Source organism: Lates calcarifer, linkage group LG5 (genome assembly GCF_001640805.2).
Source record: "Lates calcarifer isolate ASB-BC8 linkage group LG5, TLL_Latcal_v3, whole genome shotgun sequence".
Taxonomy (NCBI): domain Eukaryota; kingdom Metazoa; phylum Chordata; class Actinopteri; family Centropomidae; genus Lates; species Lates calcarifer.
This window is the reverse complement of record NC_066837.1, coordinates 15940945-15963973: the sequence shown is the minus strand read 5'-3', so window position 1 is coordinate 15963973 and position 23029 is coordinate 15940945. Positions and strand designations below refer to the sequence as shown.

At 42.7% G+C, this 23029-nt stretch overlaps 1 protein-coding gene across 1 annotated transcript in view; it reads right to left on the bottom strand.

The window, feature by feature from the left end:
• Positions 1 to 17639, bottom strand: part of si:dkey-92j12.5 (multiple PDZ domain protein) — a 37293-nt gene extending 19654 nt beyond the window's left edge. The window contains exons 1-19 of the mRNA XM_051070668.1: positions 17566 to 17639; positions 16584 to 16750; positions 14890 to 15117; positions 14510 to 14578; positions 14194 to 14316; positions 13690 to 13773; positions 12825 to 12932; positions 12527 to 12629; positions 12234 to 12325; positions 11577 to 11790; positions 11163 to 11237; positions 10499 to 10578; positions 9775 to 9921; positions 8451 to 8636; positions 8078 to 8239; positions 7426 to 7635; positions 6358 to 6516; positions 4249 to 4372; positions 1892 to 2090 (exon numbers count right to left, since the gene is read on the bottom strand). Of these exons, the coding sequence (XP_050926625.1) occupies positions 1892 to 2090; positions 4249 to 4372; positions 6358 to 6516; positions 7426 to 7635; positions 8078 to 8239; positions 8451 to 8636; positions 9775 to 9921; positions 10499 to 10578; positions 11163 to 11237; positions 11577 to 11790; positions 12234 to 12325; positions 12527 to 12629; positions 12825 to 12932; positions 13690 to 13773; positions 14194 to 14316; positions 14510 to 14578; positions 14890 to 15117; positions 16584 to 16750; positions 17566 to 17578 (2543 nt within the window). The 5' untranslated portion in view covers positions 17579 to 17639. The remainder of the gene's footprint in view (positions 1 to 1891; positions 2091 to 4248; positions 4373 to 6357; positions 6517 to 7425; positions 7636 to 8077; positions 8240 to 8450; positions 8637 to 9774; positions 9922 to 10498; positions 10579 to 11162; positions 11238 to 11576; positions 11791 to 12233; positions 12326 to 12526; positions 12630 to 12824; positions 12933 to 13689; positions 13774 to 14193; positions 14317 to 14509; positions 14579 to 14889; positions 15118 to 16583; positions 16751 to 17565) is intronic.
• Between the last annotated feature and the right edge of the window lie 5390 nt (positions 17640 to 23029).

Genomic DNA, 23029 nt, shown 5'->3' with positions numbered 1-23029 from the left:
GCAGCGCCTCAGTCAACTATGACTGCAGTGTCAAAAACAAGGTGGTAATGGAGATCCAAACTGAGACAAGATCATTTATAGGTGATGATGCAGTGAAAATCATGTTTGTGACCGTGGACAGCACACACTTATATTTATGATGTACATATACTCACTCATTTGAGTCACACAGACTGTCAAGATCTGCATGGGTAGATCTAGAAAATGTGAGCAGTATTCAATTACTTTTTTTTCTTTCCCCTAGCCGTTGATTGTTCTCTGCATTCCCAAAGGAGCTTTCTACATTCCCTCTCAACTACTCGCTCTGGCTTTTTCGTTTTTCAAGCAAAGACGTGTTTGAACTATGACATGAGGGAAAGTGCATTTGAATGTAATATAAATAGCTGTGCTAAATAACTGACTTTTTAATGTACCACACTCACACATCTTACTTCAGAGCTGGGACCAATGCAGGGACTTAGGGTTTCTTTACCTTTTTCTGGACAGTTGTTACCAGTTCTTACATATCCTGAATTTAGAAACAGCCAGGATGCTAATTATATGTGTTAGATTTTAGCAACACAATATTAGCTACAGTATAATTGCACATTCATGTTTTTGACATAAGAGATGGCAGTTAAAAACCACAGCACTATGTAGCAACAGGTTGTGTTCAAGTGTTTACAGTTTTCATACACAAATGAGGAAGATTTTCATATATCAGACATCTGTTATTTATCTTATTAAAATGTACCAATACAATTCAAGAGATCCATCTCTAGTGCAGCACACCTGTGGCACAGCTGGACATTTATAGGATCAGGGAACCCTATTAGTATTATTAGTGGCTGTGAAGCAGGAACAGGGATGAGGGAGCATTGTAGCCAATTAAATGTGTTCTTCTAACTGTTTTTGAAAGTACTTCACTCACTGCGATGGCTTATTGGTAGTTTCCTAATATTGTATCAAGACTGGCCTCTCCAAAGAGGAAACTTTAAAGGGCACAAACAAATATGGGGCACTCAGTATAGGCAAATATAGGCATATTATTATGCTTTTTGAATTCACAATCCTAGATACTGCCATGTTTTTGGTGTGTAATGATGTAGTTTCATATTGGAAGACAATATTGATATTATTTTTTATCAGTGGAAGTGATTAAATAGGGATACAGTTGAACAAATGTGTCTACAAGTACCTATGCCATGACTCCTACAAGACTATCCCGTCACCTCGGCAACATTTACCTATACACAATAATGCCACAACTGCCACAGAGTGTTTTCACTTATCATGCATGATTAGACTTCTTCTGAGGACTGTGTGGATGTGTGCTTGATTGGATCTCTCTGATCCTCATGTGACCCCATGTAAATCCAGCATAGCCCTGCCCAACTTGGACCTGTGCAAGGTTGAACTAGCAAGAATAAGTGAAAACACCTGTATGGGTGCACAAAGGCCTTTTTCACACAATTCATTTTGACATGTCACAGTAGAAACAGTAACATCATTATAATTCTGTTCATATTAAGTTTGTCAGAATTACCAAAACATTCGCTGCTATAATTGTACTCGACAATGTCACACTGTACATCAGAGCCAAAGGTCTTTCTCTACGGCAATTAAAAAATGTGAAGGTTCAAGCAGTACTTGAGCCACTCTAAAGAGGATGACGCACACAGTGTTGCACATCCAGCCACCCAGTGTTTTTGGATACAGACTGAGGATTATTTAGAACAGGTGGTTCAGGGGGATTTCGGTGATATAGAGTGAGAAAACTTAAAAATGCCCTTAAGGGTTGTGTGAGCTACACACCATGATGTAACAGTAAAGCGCCACATGATTTTTTTCCAGCACAGAACAGGACTCTATACGTTTTGTAATGCTGTTTCAACAGTGACTGGCTCCTCACCTCATTTCTGGCCCTATGACAGAGTGTCTGCGGAGCATGGCTCTGGCCTTGGCGTTGGTCAGGTTGGAGGTAGGTTCTCCGTTGATGGCCAAGATGGCGTCCCCCACCCCCAGCCTGCCATCCTGGCTAACAGAGCCCCCCTGGACCACACTGCGCACCAGCATGCCTGAGCCGTCCTTGATAGCACTCACCGACATCCCTGCCAATGTGCACACACGTACACACACACACACACACACACACACACACAAGCACAGGTGAGTAGAGGGTTGGCTAAGGCTGCTTTTGAAAACATGCCAGACAGACAGTCGCCCAAACAAACACCTGACAGTGGCATAATCAGCATAATCAAGACAGACACTAGGCAGATTAGCACACAAACATGGCTACACATGCTTGACATTTACACAGCATCATCCTTCACAGCCACACTCACATAAGGTGCACAAACACACTCACACCTACAGAGGGCACAGGGCACAGGTGACTAGAGGGTAACACATGCCAGTCGTACAAACACCTGACTTTGGCATTATCAAATTGGATGCTAGGCGGATTAGACAAACACTTCATTAATGCAAACAGGCAGAAGCAGGTAAATCAGGCGTCACACACACACATACACATACACACACACCTCATGCACATACATACACACACAGCAAAGAGAGAGGGCTACAGCAAATTAGGTAGTCTGGCCTACAGCACCTGCACACTATTGCTACCTAACCACTACGCACATCCACAACACTATGGTCGTACATAATTTGAAGTTGGTCAAAGAAATGACTTTGTGCTTATTTTTGATCAAATAAATAGTTTATTGTTTTTTGGTATTACATTCAAATTACAATACAATCATAGTGCCTGGAATACAATCAACTGGAGACACCGCTACTGACGCTGACAGGACAAAGAGAAGACACACATTTCAAAGACATGAGAGGAAGTTTGAAGAAATTATGTTGAACGTCTCAAAATCCAAAGGTGCTTAAATACTATAACACAGCATCAAAATACACTCTTCTATGACAAACTCTGCTGCAAAAGTGTAAAATTATAATGGATGGTAAATTCCCACATGAACATTTCTATATGGAAATCTATTTGTTTTAACCTCAACAAAACGTCTTTAGGGTACCACAAACTTACAATAAGTGCAATAGGTTCACACCATTCAAGAATACGCAATAACTTCTATATAGGCTGCTTATATTCATGTTTTTTTTAACGAGCAAGGCAAGAAAAAAAAGACCTCATTTTAGTCTATCAAACCTTTTCCTTTGACAACCTGCTCCAAAAGCCATACAGTCATTGTAGTACAAACCAGCCATTCACAATACCTACATGTCTTATCTCCAAAATTGGGCATAAAGTGAGTTACGTAAGGGATAGGATTGTCCATGGCACCTAATAATTGGAAGAGGGTAAAGTAGTACAAATAAATAGTGTACTACAATGTTATTGCTCTTAAAAAAAAATCCCCCATGTTTACTCCTTACAGATACAGATGATAACTCTGCCCATGTTGAAGCTTTTGCTTCAAATGTATCTAAATTTACAAAACCAAAATCACACAAAATCTGTGAACCCTCCATTTGTGGATTTCCAGAAAACTATCCTACATTAATATCTCAGCAATAAGACCTACAATATCATAAACAGAAGAAAACCAAAGAATGCAGTGACACACAGACTCTTGGTTATGACCTTGATTTCCTCTATGAAAATTTACATAATTTCAAACTTTCACACACACACACACACACACACACACACACACACACACACACACACACACACACACACAAACGAGCAGTGTGATGCCTTATTAGAGTACATTTCCAGAATACAAATGAGTTTGTTTCCTTATGTTTTGCATAGTGCCCTTAGATGAAAGTGCAGGAGTGCTTTACACCCTGTTGTTTGCTCCCTGTCATGTTTGAATAGTCACTAACACTGGGCTGGAGCAGTTAAGACAATATACTCTTAATACTGTAAAGAGTATAAAGAGTAAAGAGTATAAAAACAAATATATTTAGATCAACATTCAAATTAATACGTGCTTATTGGTTTCAATATTACGTCTTTATATTATTTAACATTACTTTGACCATTCATGCACCCCCTTGCTAGTCTCTCAGACACACATATACCTAGTGCGCACACACACACACACACACACACACACACACGCACCCAATAGTCATCTCCTCTCTCAGGTACAAGGAGCACACCATTTCACCACTCTTCTTCAGGGCAGTCGTCATCACCACCGCCTATTAGCGTCATTATCGCCATACCAGCGACGTACACACACCAAGACACCATCACCATGAGAAAGACAGAGAACATACCAAGGCTACGGTTGCCCCGGACAACAGTGATTGTCCTCTCAAAGCTGGTACGGTGAGGCAGAGGCGGGGCTTGCTCTCTATTGTCATCTTCCATGATGCCGAAGCGATTACGCAGCTGGTTTTCCTGAGAGAGAGACAACAGAGGGCATGAGTGAGTAAGAGCATGATGGTGGGGTGACAAACACATCAACCAAGAGTAAATGTCTTCAGCCCTGCTAGCCACTCTGTGGGGCCATACCAGGCACAGTGGTGCTGATGTTTAGCAGATATACTGCTTAACATGTTCACAATCTTAGTTTAGCAAGTTAACGTTCTAACATGTGCTAATTAGTGGTAAACACAAACTAAGGTTGAGACTGACAGAAAGGTAATTATTTTGCTGGTATTTTGACAGAAACCAAAGTACTGGACAATGGCTCTAAAAGCAAGGCCAGGGGATAAAAATGATTAAAATTTATCCTTTGTGGACTATGAATGCCTGTGTCAAATTTTTTGCCAATCTACCAAAAGTAGATGTTAAGATATGTGATTGAATATCAAGGGACCTTATAAATTTGCAGCAATTTCCATGAAAATCTTTCCAATTCAAGATATTTCACTCTGAACTATGAATATTGACCAGATGGTGGCACGAGAGGAAAAGTCAGAGGATCACAGATGTCAGTAGTCAACGATAAATATTTGCACAAAATTTAATGACAGTTCATCCAGTATTTGTTGAGATATTTCAGTCTGGACCAAAGTGGTGGACCAACCAACCCACTTGGGTGACCTTTTAGTCATGCTGCTAGTATAGCTAAAAGTCAAGACAGCTAAAAACAGCTATATAGGAGCAGCAATAATGGTGGACAGCTGCATATTTCCCACAACATAAGCTTTGGTGCCCATGACATGAAGCAAGTCTTACTACTTGTAGAAAAATAATCCATATTGCAAAAATAACCTGAAGCTTAAGTCTCTTTCTTGTGTGACAATAAAGAAATGTGAATAACTATTAACTCTGCAGGATTAAGGGCTTTGGAATATTTCTGAGATGTAAAACATGCAGAAAGGTAGACTTCTTTGGTCCCCCCAGGGCACTTGACAAAGAGGAAGGGCAACGAGGAGATCTTCTTTGAAACCGTCACAGAAAGTATGAGCAGCACTGAAGCTACCTCTGCAACAAGCCTGTCTTTGATGAGAACACTCTGACACTTGCTGCTCTGAGTTGCTTTGTGTGTGTGTGTTTGAGAGACTGGCAGAATTGTATGCCCTTGTGTTAGACCAGGTGCCAATGTCGTGCAAGCAGTAAGCACTTTTCATTGAGAGGCAATTGTTGGTAATTAAGCAAAAGTGCCTCACAAAAGGCTGCCTCAATAGGATTGAGTTGAGGCCACAATGGAGGAACAAGTCTTTGACACTGAGCACTTTCTCTATACCTGACCCAGTGATACTGATACAGCCAGCTCTAAGCTCCCCACTATAGAACGTGACCAGAGTGAACAAACACTGTCATGGTAATCTCCTTTAGCGCAGCTAAAATGGCTACCCACAGAATCTCAGGTTTGCATACATGGTAATGAGCAATGCTTCCTGTGTGATGGACTGCAAGATTCAGTCTGTTGCAGTGTTACTGTAACTGTCACTGCAAAGATGTTTCCTGCTGAGCCTAAAGCAATGAGAAAATGCCCATTGACAAGAATCCTGTTCGATGACTGTGCATGATTATGAAACATTCTGTATTCTCGTTAAGTTTATGGACCTAATTACACATTTTCAACTGGCAAATTTTGACAACGGGCAGTTCTAATTATTTCCTGTATATTTTGCACCCAGTAAACACAGAAAACTGCTACTGTAAAAAAAAACACAAACTGACCAACTCTGAGCAATATTAGCCCAACATCTTCTAATATATTTTGTGTAGTTTATGGTGATGTGTTTGTCAGGCCAACTATAAGAAACAAACACTGCCCTTTACTCTCCTGTGGTGTACAGGAGAGTAAAGGGCAACACCACAATTTTTTTTCCATCCAGAAAAGCGAAAATGAGATTAGAAAGTACAAAGAACTGTCAAGTAATGTAAATAGTCTTTTGTGATTGATGCTAATTTTGTTTTGTCTGACGTACCGTTGTGGTGTAACACGGCTGGATGCTGCTGTTGTCCTCAGAGTTGAAAGCCTCGGCTGCCTCAGCTAGCAGGCTGACCTGAGTGTGGCTGTCAGTGTCATCGCAGGAAGCCCGCGTGCTCCTCTCTGAGATGGGAGTCAAGCCGCCACACAGTTCCAGCTGAGAATACAAATTTGCAAGTTTTGAGTTTTGAGGAGACAGTTGGCATCAATGCTTCAAAAAGTGAGCAAAATTCAACATGGAAGCAAACAGGCTAAAGGAGGTGACTGTAAATTAGACACCCTCTACTCCTCTCCCCTTCTCTCTCCATCTGTAGTGTGGTTGAGCATTGTGTTCATCTCTCAGCTGCATTAAAAATTCAGACGGCCTGTAACTGGATTCTCTCTGTTCCTTGTTACTAAGCCACAGTCCAAAACAAAAAGGAGAAGAAATACAGTACTCTCAAGAAAAAAAAAGACATATCACTTATGTAATTGTCTTGCATTACTGTGGTATTAATTATGTTTCAAGTTATAAAATGTTAGTTTGATGAGGATTTCATTAAGTCCAGAAAGAAATTCACTTCTGAATTTATGAGTTGAACATGTTGGAGCCTATGATTTCATAGTTGTGCACATGATGATATGTGCTGTGTGATGATATAAATTTGGATCATAGATTGCAACACCTATTTACCATCCATTTACCATTTATACCCTGGTGTCTATCTCTTCATATCTGCATATTAGCACCACTGTGATAAAGCACCACACAATACAGTATATATCAATACAGCATTCTAAAAATAAATATACCATGATAGAAGATCGCCCCAATCCTAGTTTTTCTATTAGTTTAAGGTTTTATGTCTCGAATATTAAACTAAAATTTACTCATTTGTTTCACACAAATGTTAAAGTATACAATACTTCTTCTAAAATCAAATCATGGGTTGCCCTTGGTAAAGGCACTGACTTTGAAGCTGCAGTGTCAGCCATCTATTCTGCATGTCATTGCCCATCTCTCCCCTCATTTCCCTCTACTGACAGACATCATATCAAATACTTTAATTTAATTATCTTCACATACTGGCAGGGGTTTGGCAACACCAATGTGGACGGGGCCATAGCCGGTGGACTTTAGGACGTGCACAGCATAATCCAGGCTGGAGCCTTCCAGGTCAGTCTCATTAACAAACATGAGTCGGTCACCAGGTAGCAGGCGACCATCTCGATCTGCTACGCCTCCAGGCACCAAGGACCGGATTACAAGAACTGTTTTAGTTGCATCTTCTGGATCCTGGAGTTAGACATATGGATGGAGAGGAGGATTTACTGAAGATATAGTATATTTGAGAAATGCACAAATGAAAAGAGAGGTGGATGCAGATAAACAACAGGATAAAAGACAGTTACTTTTAATAAGACAAGAAAATGGACTGGGTGATCTTATAGAGGGGAAACCAGCTATAAAAAAGCTACTGCTCATCTAGCCCTAACACAGATCTTTGCTGAACAGTGGACGTGTTTTTATAGAAACTGACAGAGTGCTTTCCAGCCTCAACAGTTTAGTGCATAAATTTACAAAATAAAAGAACTCTTCCTGTAGAATAGAGACGTCCACCTCTTCGCTTCTCCATTTTCTTAGTGTTCACCCTATCCAACCTGACACTGATATTCTTAGACTGCAGCCTATTCCAGTCTGTTCTATTTGTGGAACGGCTCAGAGGCATGTCTCTGACCTGGTAGTCCAGGATACTGAAGCCCAGTCCCGACTCGCCTTTCTCCAGCTCAACCACCTGAGCCTCTCTCTCCCACATGGCCAGAGGAGGTGACATGGGGGGCACGCCACGCTTGGTGATGTCCTCAGCCGTAGGACAGGGAATGACACAGCCCTGGTCCAACTGGGACAAGCAGATGGAAGAAAGAGGACATAGACAAGGAGATTGATGCAAAAAAAAAAACAAAACAAAAAACAGCACGTCAGCTGCATGTGTCATTTCAAATGCAGAGAATATGCAAACTGCTAATGTGGTATATATCGTTTTAAGGATGAGGTTTTAAACGCTAATGCTTAATCCCTCCATTCATCCTTTCCTCAATGTGTGCCTTCACCTTGTCATTGAACTCAGCCAGCAGCTCTTTCAGGGTGAGATGGACTTCATCATCATCTTCCTCATCACTGTCAGGAATTGAAGGGGGTATAATGCGAGAGCACACTAGACACACACGCATTGGCAGCTCCTTCAGAATATTGACCACCTCCTTATGTGTTTCTCCAATGAGAGGGATCCCATTCACCTGCCAGGAAGATAAATAATATATAAATATGTATATATACAGTATTTCTAAATAGATATTCCTACAGTAAGAGACTGGCTGAGTCATGCTCATAGCTTTTGTAGAAATACATGATAAAAACTACACCTTGGGGTTTATCAGAGGTTAAAGATACAATGTGTTAAGATTTTTCACAAGAGAATAACGACATTTAGAGTATGGAATTTTATTGTACGTTTGTGTGTGTCTCTAGTCTTTCACTGCGTATGTATGCACAATACGTCCATGACTAAATCTGCCTGACAGTCCTTAAATCTGACATTTTTAGTGATATTTCAGTTTAGGGAATCAAGAAGCAATTAGTGGGCAGAGTACATCAAGTCACATCAAGAACAATTAAAGCAGAAAATGGTAAAGGCTCATTTAAAAACAGAGATGAACATTGGCTTTGCTACATTGCTGTCGTCTCAAGGAGATCAAAGGGCTGAGCAGCAATACAGGTGTTGGCTTTGTACACTCAAACACAGGAAAAACACAAGCCGGTTTGCAGTGTTTTCTGCATACATGGCGAGCCAAGCTACTGTACGTCGACCCAAGCGCTCATCATCAGACTGCTTATCATGATGAGTGATACGTGTGGGTGCGTGAACCTGCCCAGTAGAGGAGGAGGAGGGCAAGCTCTCCCCCTTCAGTATAGGCACAAATGCACAGAGGCACACACACTCACACCCACCTTCTTATGACTGTTTTTGCTGCCTAAAGGGAAAAAGTTGCATAGTGAAATTGTGTGTGTTGAAAAGAGCAGTAAACTACACTGTATGGTATAAGTAAAAAACTGGATGTCGTATTAGTCTTCACATATTAGATATATGCGTAGGTATTCAAAATGCAATATGCCACCCACTCCAGGTAGCTGTTCTAAGGGCGCTTTAAAGACCAGGCTATTGTTGCTAACTGCTTGAATGAAAGCTGAAAACATGAGAGAAATTATGGTGCTGTGAACTACAGATAATCCATGAGGAAACGGTTTTATTAGTCATCCATTTATATCCCACAGATGTGCCAAAATAATCAGTCCCACACAGATCATATCTTTATCAAACAACTTAAGGATGAGAAGCAGAACAGTTGGCTGGAAAGATCTGCATCCGTCGGTTACCTCCAATATCTGGTCTCCCGTGAAGATCTTGTTGCTTTGGCCGACAGGCCCCTCAGGTAAGACAGAGCACAGGTAATGATGTCCTGCCCGAGCCTCCAGACTGATGCCCAGACCACTTGTCTCACTGAAACGCTCCAATTGACAAACCTAAAAGAGCAATGTGGAAAATGATTAGTGGGAAACAAAAGAGGGAAATCAAATGGTGTACAGGGTACTTCAAACTGCGCTGTACTTCTTTATCAAAGGGGCTATTTGCAAGTTTTCTCTGCTGCTGAACATGGTTTCTTGCTGGGAGCCTCAGCCATTGTTGCATCTACTCTCCCCTACTTTTTCAGGACAGTCTGAATGTACAGTGAGTTGCTATCTGAAGTACTGAGTTGTGCCTGCCTAGCCGGGGGCTTGCTGGTTAGCATGCTAACTAGAGGTAAGATGTTACTGTTGCTTTCCACCATTGGACACAGGTGGGTAAAAGAATTAAGTTTGATGTTGATCTGGCAAGGTTTCTTCTAGACTGGTAGGTAAACAGCTGTTAATGCTAACATTAGCTATGTAGCAATAGCAAAAATGTACAACTACTTACACCTTTAAATGGATAATTACATGTAATTTTGTACTGGCTGAAATAAGATGATAAGGCATTTACATACATAGTATAAAAACATTTTTAGACTGTTCTTCTATGCAGGTTGTATTTAATGCTTATCTTCATTACAGAGAGACGTACAATAACTTCATATCGGGGTCCAACTGCATGCTGCCACCTCTTCCTCAGGTCCTCCTCCTCAGCTGGCGTCAGTTTCACACCTGTAAAATGTGCACATAGATACGCAATCAGTGACAAACACACCACAGTGTTCCTAGCCCTAGATAATCCAATCAATAAAGAATAGGGTCCAATATGAAAACATCACCTCGGCTGTTTTATAGAGAGAAGACAACATAATTCTCCTTGCGGCAAAGCAGGATGTCAACACACAACCCCTCAGACGATCACATACACACACACACACACACACACACACACCCCCACACAACAGGCACACATGCATATTCACCCCCACCATCTTGTGAATTTTTGGCAAGCAAATGTTTTCTCGTTCATCTGTTAGAGCCTCACAGCATTCAGGGCTTATTTGACTGTGCTCTCTAATCAAGCCCAAAAATCCTTGTCTAAATAAAGCCATATATGCAAGCAGGGTGAGAGACAAATCATCTGGAATGAGTTGAATTAGTTGGATAAACACATGACTGCACAACACTATAAATAGACTCCCATCAAAGAGCATGCTTCACTGCCACACTGCTGTTCCCTGAGCCCAATTAGCATATCAGACTAAGTCCCATGATCCAGTTCCAGACTGCAGTGCAGTATGGGAAGGGGAGCTTACCGTTTCTTGAATCATGTCTGGGTCGTCTGTTGGCGTATGCTGCTCGCCGGGAGATTTCACGCAGAGAGCAGATTCCTGGGAGACGGGGGAAACGCGTTTTAGCACACAAGCAGGAATTCAAACACACTTGAGTTGAAAAAAGACAGTGTGCACATTTTTCCCAGCAATCATTTGAGAGATGCAAGAGGTTGCAAAGGTCATCATCAGTGCAAACAGGCACCAAAATAGTCCTAGTTTGAGCTGATATTGGGAATTCATGTTTGTCATTATTTAACTAAATTGCTTGTTAGATTATTTACACAAGTTGCACATGTTAGTGCTGAGTGTCAAATCAAACATTTGCTCAGATACTTTGAAAGCCATCCCTCATGATACAACAGAGCCAATATGTTCCCCCCTGTCAACACAAAGCACCTGTCTCTTGAATCTTGTTGAGGCCCACTCTGTAGGGATTGCCCTCATGTAAGCTGTGGGAGTGTCGGAGGGGCTGCAGGGGAGGGACCGGAGGCAGGATGTGACTCAGACGTACGGCCTTCCTCAGCAACCTCAGTCTGACCAGAGGACCCGTCCTCCTCAGCACCTCCATTGCCCTCTGCTCACTGCAGCCCTGCAGGCTCACCCCATCCACCTGTGGGAGGGGATGAGAGATAGTTTAAGTAGGGAGCAGGATGAGGGCGGAGGTATGATGCAGGCAAGAAGCAAAGCGTTTGTGGATGGAGAGGATGGAGAGCATGGCGTAGAGGTACAACAAGCGCAGGTAAATTAAATGGGAACGTAAAAAGAAATCAATAGTAATCAAAAATAAAAATGGAGCAGGATGGGAAAAATAGGTAAAAACAAGAAATGATGAAGAGATGGATGGAGGTAAAAGTAAAACTAGAAAAATTCCCTTTCATCAGCTAAAAAAGACCTTAATTGGTGTGTATGGAACTACTAAAAGTTGCGAACTGTGCAGATTTCGAGATGCTGAAATCATTAAAATTCAGCAGAGAATATATTTGAGACAACAAAGTATTTGTCTTCAGAGAACACAATAAAAAAGCTATCTGTTGTGTTTTTAGTGGAACTCACAGACAGGATGATGTCTCCAATGTGGATGCGTCCATCTTGATCAACAGTGCTGCCTTTCACTATGCTCTTCACTATCACACCAGCACTGTAGACTGAGGAGGATAAGATACATCAAAGGACACTTAGCATTGATTTTGCAAATGTAACTCTAATCTCAAACATCATCAATAATGCCGTGCATTAAGACATTCTTCATAATTTAATTATTCCCCAGTTCGTTTCCATCAACTTAGCAGGGAATAATGATAATTAGCTCATTTTTCACAAAGGTAAAACTTGGTAGATAATATTACCTGAGTTGAGGTCACCTATGTAGCTAGAGATGGTGAATCCCAGGCCCCGGCTGTTTTTAGTGAACTGCACACTGAACTCATACTCATCATTCAAGTCATTGAGCTGGAAAGGATCACAGGAAAATAAATCTAATGCTCATCTTTTGGGTTTAAACAATACTGTATTACACATAAATGTCACTGACTACCCAATTATTTTACACTAAAAAGTTAGTATTTGACATTAATTATATGCTGTTATGTTTCTCTCTCTCTCTCTCTCTCTCTCTCACACACACACACACACACACACACACACCTTGCCATCCAAGCTGTCCTGGCTGAGGACAGGAGAGGAAAGGTGGTTGTCCTTGGTAATATCCCTGGCAATGAGCAGTTTCACCTTGCTACCAGCATTTCGCAGCACCTGGGCCAGGTGGTCATTTGTGAAATGATGAAAAGTGAGTGTGTGACAAAAAAAATTAAATAACATAAAATGAAAAAGCTGTTAAAAGACAGCTGCCCTGGAAAGACAGTGTGGCATGCAGTAGGTTAGACCTGCTCAGAAGTGTCTCAGATAGGGAAGCAGCTCAGCTGTTCTTTAAAGGCAGTGGCCGATTAATCAGCCATACTTTTTCTAAACCAAGACCAACCCGTCTTCATCCTGGAAGTCATTTCTCTTGTAAAATCGAAAAAATCCATTTAAAACATGTCTGATAAAGCATCAATCTCATCTTTGTTTTGCTTTTCCAAGCAAGTTTTCTGGTGTTGTGTCCTTTTTGTGGTATGGCGTGGTATGGCCAAGTGGCAATGAGCCCATTGCTGTCCCCTGAGCCAAGAGGGTGGAAAACACTTCAAGGTTGGTGAGAACTGTGGTTGAAGTGGCGGTTTCCCCCAGTGGCCACAAGGGGCAACAATGACCCCATTCCACACTCGAAAACAAACTCTGGCATGGTGTTAGGTTTTTTTTTTTTTTTTTAATTTTAAAAAAGAGAAGACCTCAAGGATAGAGCCTAAGTGGTTGTCTGGTTAACTTCACTGAGTTTTTCTATGGGAACTGTTTCCCATGAAGTCATTAAGGAAGTCCAGAATGAGGATATCATTAGATACACCTACTCCATAAAGCATTGCCATTACAGAAAAAGACTTTTGGTGAAAAAACACTTGAGCAAGTGATGCCTCACCTGTGCCACCTGCTCGCTGTTCATGCCCGCCAGATCTGTATCTCCGATACGCAGGATCTGATCTCCACTACGCAGGCGCTTATCCTGAGGAGCCCCATTATCACAAAAACATTTAGGATTGCAGGACTGCAGATTCCATTCCATTCAACACATTTCACTTCAATACAAGATTTAAATATGGTATTTGTTTTAAGATGTCATTCATCAAGGAAAAGAATGGTTGGGCAATTTGGAAAACCTCCTTGTGGAGAGTTAGATGAAAAGATCTATACTACTCTCATGTCCATCCACTAACACAGTCTTGTTTCTTTCTGTGCAGATTAAACAAATGAATTATGATAAAAAAGTCCTGGCTGTGGCTTTATGTTGAACAGACAGTGAACAGTGGTACTGAGCTTTTTATCTATCACTTCACAAGAAATCAAAAAACCCATATCTTGCATAATGCCAAACTTTTCCTTTATTTAAGCTTCAGCTACGTGATTGATTGGCGGGTGGATTTACCCGGCCGGCAGCTCCTCCAGGAAGAATGGTCTTGACCATTACTCCTGTGCTCCGCCCTCCAATGATGCCAAAGCCAAGCCCCTTCCCATCATTGTTCAGCTCAATCATCTCCACATGACGCCTCTAATGTGGCAGAAGTTAGAAGAAAAGGAAGGGAGAGAAAACGGGGAGAAGAAAAATCTATCCTAATTAAACTGATAAAGTCAAACAACATTAACAGGCTGAAGCGCTGAATGTGCTTGACACCCTTGTTCCTCTACATCCACGAACACACCTTTAGCTCTACAGTAACACCTCACTTGTATGACTACTGTACCTCATGAGCAATAGCAGACAGGTTTCTCCCCATCGACATGGTGCGGGAGATTCGAGGGGGAGTGCAGTACTAAAAAATAAATGTCACGTGTAAAATAAAAGCAAACCTTAAATGACATTGACTTAGCCGGACCTGAGTCTGTTACGATCTGCTGAATCCCTCAGATTATGTGGCATGCAGCTGAGCTTGGGTTTTACAATAGAACTCAATATTCTCAAATGTAAAATGTGACATTTCAAAAGGTGATGTGTTACATTTTACAGTTAAGAGAAAAAGAATGATTTGCTTGCTCCATGAACTGAGTGCTTTAAAAATAAATTGCTCCATATCAATAAACTCCTGCTAAATTATCTTTCATTTACAATGGATATTTTACGTACCTGTGATTCGGTGTGGATGCAGTTGTCCAGGAAGATGTCTGAGAAGGACAGATCCTGCGAGCCCAGGGAGGAGATGCTGCCTTCCCTGTGGAAGGATCTGGCAGTGCTGGGCCTTCGGTTCTCCACGGCCCAGGTGTAGGAGTCACTGTGGCTCAGCGTCTTCAGCCCCACCGTCATGCCCTGGCATGGTCCACAGTTCATGGACACAGATTTGGAAATGCCCTTCCCCTGGTAGGATAAGGGAGGGACGGAAGTGACACACGGAGAGATGGGAAGAAGAGGGTTAAAGAGTAAAAAAAAACCAAAAAAACGGGGAGGATGGATTGGGTGGGGTAGAGAGTAAAGAGATGAATCGGAGAGGGATTGAAGGACACAAGGGAAGGGAGAAAGAAAGATTGTCACGGAAAACGGATGTGGGAGATAAAGAGATGGGGAAGGAGGTTGATAGAGAGGTTGGAGACATTCATTGAAGAGAGGAGATATGGAGACAGAGGAATAGGATGAGGGTGAGAGAGTAATGGAGGGAAATGGAAAGGATAAAGAAGTCAGGAAAAGTAGAGCATTGTGAGACAATGAAGAAAGATGTGGGAGAGAGAGCAGGGAGAGGGTTAATGTGTGTTAGCCAAAAGACAAAAAAAAAAAACACGTAAAGATAGGTTTAAAATGGAGCAGGAGAGGGAAAAGATAGGAGAGCAGGAGCACAAGGATCTCAGATAAAGGCTTCTGTTCAATACCACATAACCACAAAACTGATCCCTTTTGTCCTTTAGGTTTTCCGTTTCAAAGTTTCAGTAGATGCTTATTTCTGATCCGTATGCTATTCCACTCTAACAATTTTGACACTTGTTGAAATAGCAGTACTGGAATAAACCTAGAACGCTATGAAAATACTAATAGGCAACCTCAAACCACACTGACATGCACATGTGTTACTAATTCTGTATATAAAAACCTCTCTTTTTATAATAAACAAGAACTCAAACTAGTAAAAACTGTGTCAGTGTCTGTCCTGATAAAAATCCAGAAACCCTCGACATAATCCAGAGCCATGTTTCCTGGAATGCAGAGACACTAAATGGCTACAGGCTCATGCCACATTGCTAATGTAGTAATGCTTGTGTGTGTCTAGATTGTGGGGCTTATGGGGTTTAGCCTATTACAGCGCACCACAACAGGCAATTACAGAGCCATGATGCTTTACTGCTGACAAATAAGTTAAGTACCTTGATAGTGTCATTACTGTCAAACAAGAACATATGCACGCACATATATGTTGGTTATGGACCAGCAGACATGTGTGAATAAATATTGTTGAAAGACCTGTGTACATCAGCTATACCACCAGAACCACATCCCACACACACACCACACACACACACACACACACACACACACACACACATACACCCACATCAGCTCAAGACTTATGACAATGTTACAGATGACTTCTGCAAACTCCTCAACATGATATATAGCCACTTCTTCCTTCCCCTCTCTCTCTCTCTCTCTCTCTCTCTCCCTCTCTCTGCCTCTCTCACTCTCTTTCTCAGGGCTTTAGTGGTAAGCTTAGGTAAGCTGATTACTCATCCAGTTTGGTTCCTGCATCCAGTATTTTGGGAATGATTCCGGCTCTTTCCCCACCACCATTCAACATACACCAAACACCTACGCCCCCCTCATGCTCAGCTCTGTACCTTTGCCAGGGGCTTCCGCTGAGCCTGCTGTAAGCTGAGTATATGATGGAACAGGGGACTCTGCAGGACGGTCTTTAGCAGGGAGAGTTTCTCCTGCGTGGGGGCCTCCCCTCTCTCCTTCAGTTTGGCTTGCAGTCTCTCCACAGCCTCCAAGGCACGCTGAGTATCTGCAGAGAAATTGTATATCATTCGTGTCATACGGTAACAGGATTTCTCCCCGCGTTCGTTTCCACACGTTGTAGCAGCTGGGTGACCCTGACACAGACCCAAACCTTTCATAATAAGCTATGAAATGTCAAGACTTAATCGGCACTGGTGGGAAAATAAAGGAGCTTTCTCAAGACTTTCAAAATGACTTTGTTAAAATACAACATCTGTGTTTCGACTCCAGATTGACATCCTCTGTCAGCACTGATCCACAGTGTGATAACTATCAAAAACAACTGTGTTTCGAAGGCTTGAGTGGACACGAGCTTTGCCTGTCTAGAAATCCCTGAACCACGGCTGCTAGAGTGTGAATTCTTTCAGTTCTAAAATATTTAAAACATACATTCCTCTCCTCTCGATTTCCTGGCAAAGTTAAATATCAAACGGCAAATTCTGGTTCACTTGTGTGCTACCCTTTCACTTAAAAAAAAAAAAAAGCAAAGAACTAAAGTGTTGCGTCAGGTCATATTGCCCTTGTTTATTTAGTGGAACAGCAGCTAATGAGCACAAGCCACAACTGCAGTAATTGTACGTGGCAGAAGGTTAAGACCCTGTAAACTCTTCACCACAAAGTTTTGACTACCGACCAGACTGTGAGTCCTGTGCCACCTGCACATGTAACTATTCCTTCCACCGTCTGGCTGTTGCCTGTTTGCCACCTTAATTGTAAGCCTCTGATGATGGAGGTGGTGGGTGGGGGAGTCTTACTGAGGTTACTGGAGCACGGCTGGCTTTAAACCGTGCTCTACATCTGCAAGTCACAGAGTACGCTTACCCATGATCTCCATCGCAGTCTGACAGATTGTTAAGATTGAATTGTTGCTTTGCCGCTCTCTGCCTTAGTTAGATGTCATTCTTCCCTGTTTGGTACCTGCAACAAGAATAACAGCAAAACACAAAAGGTGTGTGCGTCAATAAGACCTTGTACAGATAGTGTATTTACACTTTGCTGACAGCGTATTCATCAAAGATGGCAGTATTTGTAGAGTATCGAGGTGAGGAGATGTCTAAACTGCTGATTTTTCTCACAGTTATGGCAAAAAACCCTGAAACTTTTAATTAGTCCTCCTCTCCTGGTGTGTGCACGAATATTTATTTTACATCTGTTCAGCAGCCTGTATCACTTTACCTCCACACCCTCACTTCCAGGGCCTCTGCCATGCTTGTTTGCAAGTGCCTTCCTTGTCAGCTAATGCTCTTTAGCAGGATTTAAATCTTCTCCAAAAGGCTTTATCAGCCAGTGATGGTAATTAACAGCGACACATGGCCTCCCGACCATTCTGACTTGAGAGAAGGGGGGGCTGTATTGCTTCAAAGCATGATACCAATGACATGATTTGATTTGCAAAACGATGGGCTGGAAATGACAACGTCTCATCTGAAATCTAATTAGGGGCCATTGATAGGCACGATGGGTATCGCAGTACTTATATGCCCTTCACGGCAGCCTAATGAAATCTTTATCGTATACCTGTTGATAGTAAAGCCACGCTGACCGCTTCGGAATAAAAATAAATAAATAAATAAAAAATCAGATGACTGATTTACAGTAATTACCCTGGCCCATTAGCGTCTAATTTGATATGTAATCTATAAAACAATCTGTTAGTCTTCCTTTTAAAACGACCCGGGCGCATTAGACCTATCACTGTGACGAACAGACGGACACCACGGACAAGCTCACAAACGCTTGTTGCAGAAAGCCTCATCTCACCTCCATTGCGTCGCCGGGTGGGCTATCAACAGGTCCCCACTGTTGAGTTCCAAGTGCAGCACGTCCACCACCTCCACCAGCCCGCCGCGGGAGGGGGTGTTAGATTTACCTGTAGAATGACACTCTCCGTACGGGCCAAGTCATCATAGCTTATTGAGGGACGGCACGATACCATGAACAAGGCTGAGCGCTTTTATTTTCCAGCATTGTGACCGTCCGCGCGGCTCCGTGCAGTGCGCATGTCACCCTCTGATCTTCAGGCACAGAGGGCTCATCCCTAATGAAAAAGAACTAGCCCGCACTAATCCTGTATTATATTTCAGCAGGGGCACTCTGCAAATAATACTCATGAATATTATAGTCACGTAAAACTCCAAACTCTGTGTAGCCCTCACAAATCTCCTGACCCACCTGTGAGAAATTTATTGTAAAACCATTAAAAATGAAAGAAAAAAAAAGAATGCGAGGATATAAGTTATTAAATACACTGGAATAGATATTAAAATATCAAGTTCCCACCACGAGACTGAAGACAAAACCCTCGAGCTACCAAAAAGTGGTTGTCCTGGAAAGATGGCACAGTTTGATTTTATTTGTTTATTTATTTATTTGACCTTTGCATATGATCTGTTTCGGGAAACACAACTTTAGTTTTTCAGTTAAGAGGCGAACTTTCATGTTGATAAATTATTTCGATTGGCTTTTTCTTCCGGTAACATTTTCAGCTCATTGCTGTTATGGATTTGTCATCTTCACGATGTTAAGCGTTTTGCCCAGTAGACCCCTACCGGCAAAACCGCTTTAGGGCTGAATGGTCCGTATTTAATTCCAGGCTTTCTAAATCCCAAAACGAGGTCCGGGGGCCATAACGAGACGTTTAATGGATTCCGAGAGGTCGCGAGCAGCCTAATTGAGGACTGTGATTTAACACCCCCCCCCCCCCAACTGCCCTTTATTTAGCAGAGAATGTGACAATGAATGGAACTGTACCAACCAGGCCACATATTGCATTTGTCACCTAAAGGTGCAATTATGCAATCACACGCCAAGTCGTATCTAATAGCGATAAAAGCATCGTTCAGTTAGGGGGATTCTTGTGTCAAAATCACATCTAGTGGGGAGTTGAATGCGGGATCCGTCCTCGCCGTGAAAAGTTTGGGAACCCCTGTGTGTTTTCACACGGCAGGTGGAGCCCTAGGTCCAGAGATTTAGGAGCCAAATCCAGTGCCGTGTTTTCCACCAGACACCCCCACTTCATCTCTCCCTCTTCCTCCCTTTCTCTCTCTCTCTCTCTCTCTCTCTCTCTGCATCCCCCAGGCAGGAATCATCACCCCCTCCCTCCCCAGCCTTCCACCCACCCTCGGCTCCCCGCCCGCCTGCAACGCAACGCTCCTCTCGCCGGGCTGCGCTCTGACCAACCGAGCGTCCACCGCGGCTCCAAATTGGTTTGTCATTTCTGACCCCCCCCCCTTCTCTCTCTCTCCCTCTCTCTTTCTCTCTGACCACGGTCCTCTGCTCCGCTGCGCTCTGCGCCTGTGGACTTCAGCAGAAGTCAGTAAGAACATAAAGACAACCAAAAAGATAAGGAGGGAGAGGAAAAAAAGGGGAGGGAGGGAGGCAGGGATACAGACAGACGGATAGAGAGATACGCCTCTGTCCTCCTCCTCCTCCTCCTCCTCCAGCACTCTACTGGTCTTGGTGCGTTTGGACGGACGCGATACCCTCCTGTGTGAGCGCTGATCGGGATACTAACCACACACAACTATTGGTGTATTACACCTTTAGCTTCATTTCCATCCAGTCTCTTGGTGAGGTTTGCCCACGTCGCGTCTCTGCTGCAGCAAGAATTAACTACGGAGACGGAGTCGAAGCGCCAATCAGTGAAATTATCGACTGGGGAAAAAAAAGATATATTTCTATCCAAGATCTGCGTTCTGGGGACTGTATGAAAGAGCACAGAAAAGGTTATTCCTGACTCCTCTCTGCGCTGGATGTGTATATATGCGCTTATATCGCTGCGACTGCTGATACGGTAAGGACCCCTCTCTTTATTTTCCTTACTCAAATGATGTAGACTATTTTTTACAGACATCGCTGGTGAGCGTTGGTAAACCTCTCGACTATATGTCAACCCGTGTCTGTCACTGACCCGCTCTGAAAGCCATACGGCAACGCTGACTTGGGTTCTCACGGATGCCCATGGGAATGTGGCCTGCGATTATTGCACTTATAGGTGCGCGGAAACTGGCCCTAATGGACGAGAGGGTGAAGTGTAATATAGTTGGCGTATTTGCCACAGATGATGGTCCAGCGGCTTGCGGCTGGATGGGCGTCGCTCGGATGCGAGATGTCGCCGAGGCGAAGTGATAAGCAATGATACCTATTACATCTCCAGCAAAAAAAAAAAAATCAAAAAAAAAAATCAATGCAATCAAGGGTTTACACATAATTATTATTCCGTAGCCGCGTGGTATCTGCCTCACTGCAGGGCGCGATGACAAATCACATGCTTTGGCATGATGGATGACAGATAGACTGAGTGTTCACCTCCTCAGGTTTTTTTTCCCCCTCCCCTCCCCACACTTATTTTATGTGGCTGTCATTTGAGTATATGGGAATGCAGTTAGCTTATCTGGGGGCTGTGCTGGTTTTGTCAGCCGCAGTCTGAAATCCAGAGTAAATCCAGCTACTCTGTAAGAAGAAAAAAAAAAAAAGGAGCATCCAGCAGGCCAGTGCACCCCAGGATACGTCAATCATGCGGATTCATGAGTGAACGCTATGGCTCTTATTTACAGAAGAGGCGTCCCGGGGTATGCGAATGACCTTGATGTGCAACAGAAAACTACTGAAGGTTGCACAGTTCTTCGATCTTGACCCAAACTGAGAAGAGCAGCCTGGCTTTCCGATCTATGTGACCGTAGATGTACAGTATGCTCTTTGTACTCTCCTTTTTGAAAAAAAGCAAATACACTTGTAGGCTTAATAGTTTCCATACTGATGGTGAACTAGGCTGAATGTTTAGTCATAAGGCAAAAAGGTGTCTGGCAAAACAAAGCACCCCTTAATGATCATTTGCTGTGTGTGTGCCTGTATGAGTGGCTGAGGACTGGCCCTTGTGAATCACTAAAACATCCAAATGATTCTCAGCAAAGACATAGTGGATGAACTCTTTATTTAGATCTTAATGTGCAGCATGATATAAAAGGTGGATATAGGCTCTATTGGCTGGTGTGGTTGACAGTGTGTTGACTCATCTGTCAGCGCTGCAGCTAAGAAAAGTGTCTCCAAGGAATCCACTGAGCAGGTGGGAAAATGGTCAGTGTAGGCAGTTATCTGTATGTCTATGTTGGAGATTTTCTTTTTTTACATAGATTTGCTTGGCTGCCATTTTGGTAGCATCTGTTAAAGCACAGGCCTGTCTCCAAGGAGATTATTATGTTTGTGGATGAGATGAATATCACTAAATCGTCTGTCATCGGTGCATCTGTTTGTGTCTAAGTGATCCCCACAGTCCCTTAGTTGCATTTGTATGCAGAGTTGATTATTTGTCCTAAATGTTTGAGGAAGACGTAGTCTCTAAAAACTCTTGTAGTTTCCTGCCCAAACCCTGCACTGTTGTTCATCTGTGGAGAAGCATGTAGCTTCAACTGTATTTGTGTTTTCGTCTCCAAACTTACACAAGCTACCGTGTTATGCTTTTGGCTTACTTTTCCGACAGGCTCGCGTAGTGATGGGATGTTTGTCAGACATCACACCACAAACGTAAGGTGTTCTCAAAGAGCGCCTCGTGTCACGCTCGGTAATGACACCCACACACGCACGCACACACGCACGCAAGGCACTGATGTTGTTGAAGCACCTGAAGCTGTATAATGTGCAACAGCAGCAATCAAGCAATCTGCTGACTGTGGGTCTATCTGTCCTCCTTTAATTAGGTCACTGATTCATTTCACTTGTTATGATGCACAGGGAAGACAAAGCTCCTCGTTGGGGGAAAACAGGGTGCAAATTAGGATGGGTGTGCTAATTCGGATTGTTCCACCTGATTTACCGAGGCTTGACTTTCTTTTGTTTGGAGCTGTTAATGTAACACAATATTTGGTTTAGATTCCGATGGCTCCAATAACAGTCTGCCTAACCCTGTAATGGGAGCAGCCTGTGATTTAAATAAGGGATCATATATTAAACATCTTGAGCTCTAATTGAAACCTCGAATTAATGAAAATAAACCTTGGCAGACAGCATGATCCATTGCAGACAGACGATAGCAGACACATATACACACTTGAATATTAAGACAAGCAGGCATAAAATCAGTTGTATAACAAGTGTAACTATGGTTGTTACTGAAGTCTCTATTTCCATTGTCAAGGGTTATTAGGGAGCCTAACTTCAACACTTGTGCTATTAATTCTGTTTAGTGGGCGCACAGAACCTAGGGGCTGATTTCCACAGATCCATTTTAACAAGCGTTTCCTAAAGAATTTGCAGTTCCTGGACTCAAGTCCACTATTTAGTTAATTTA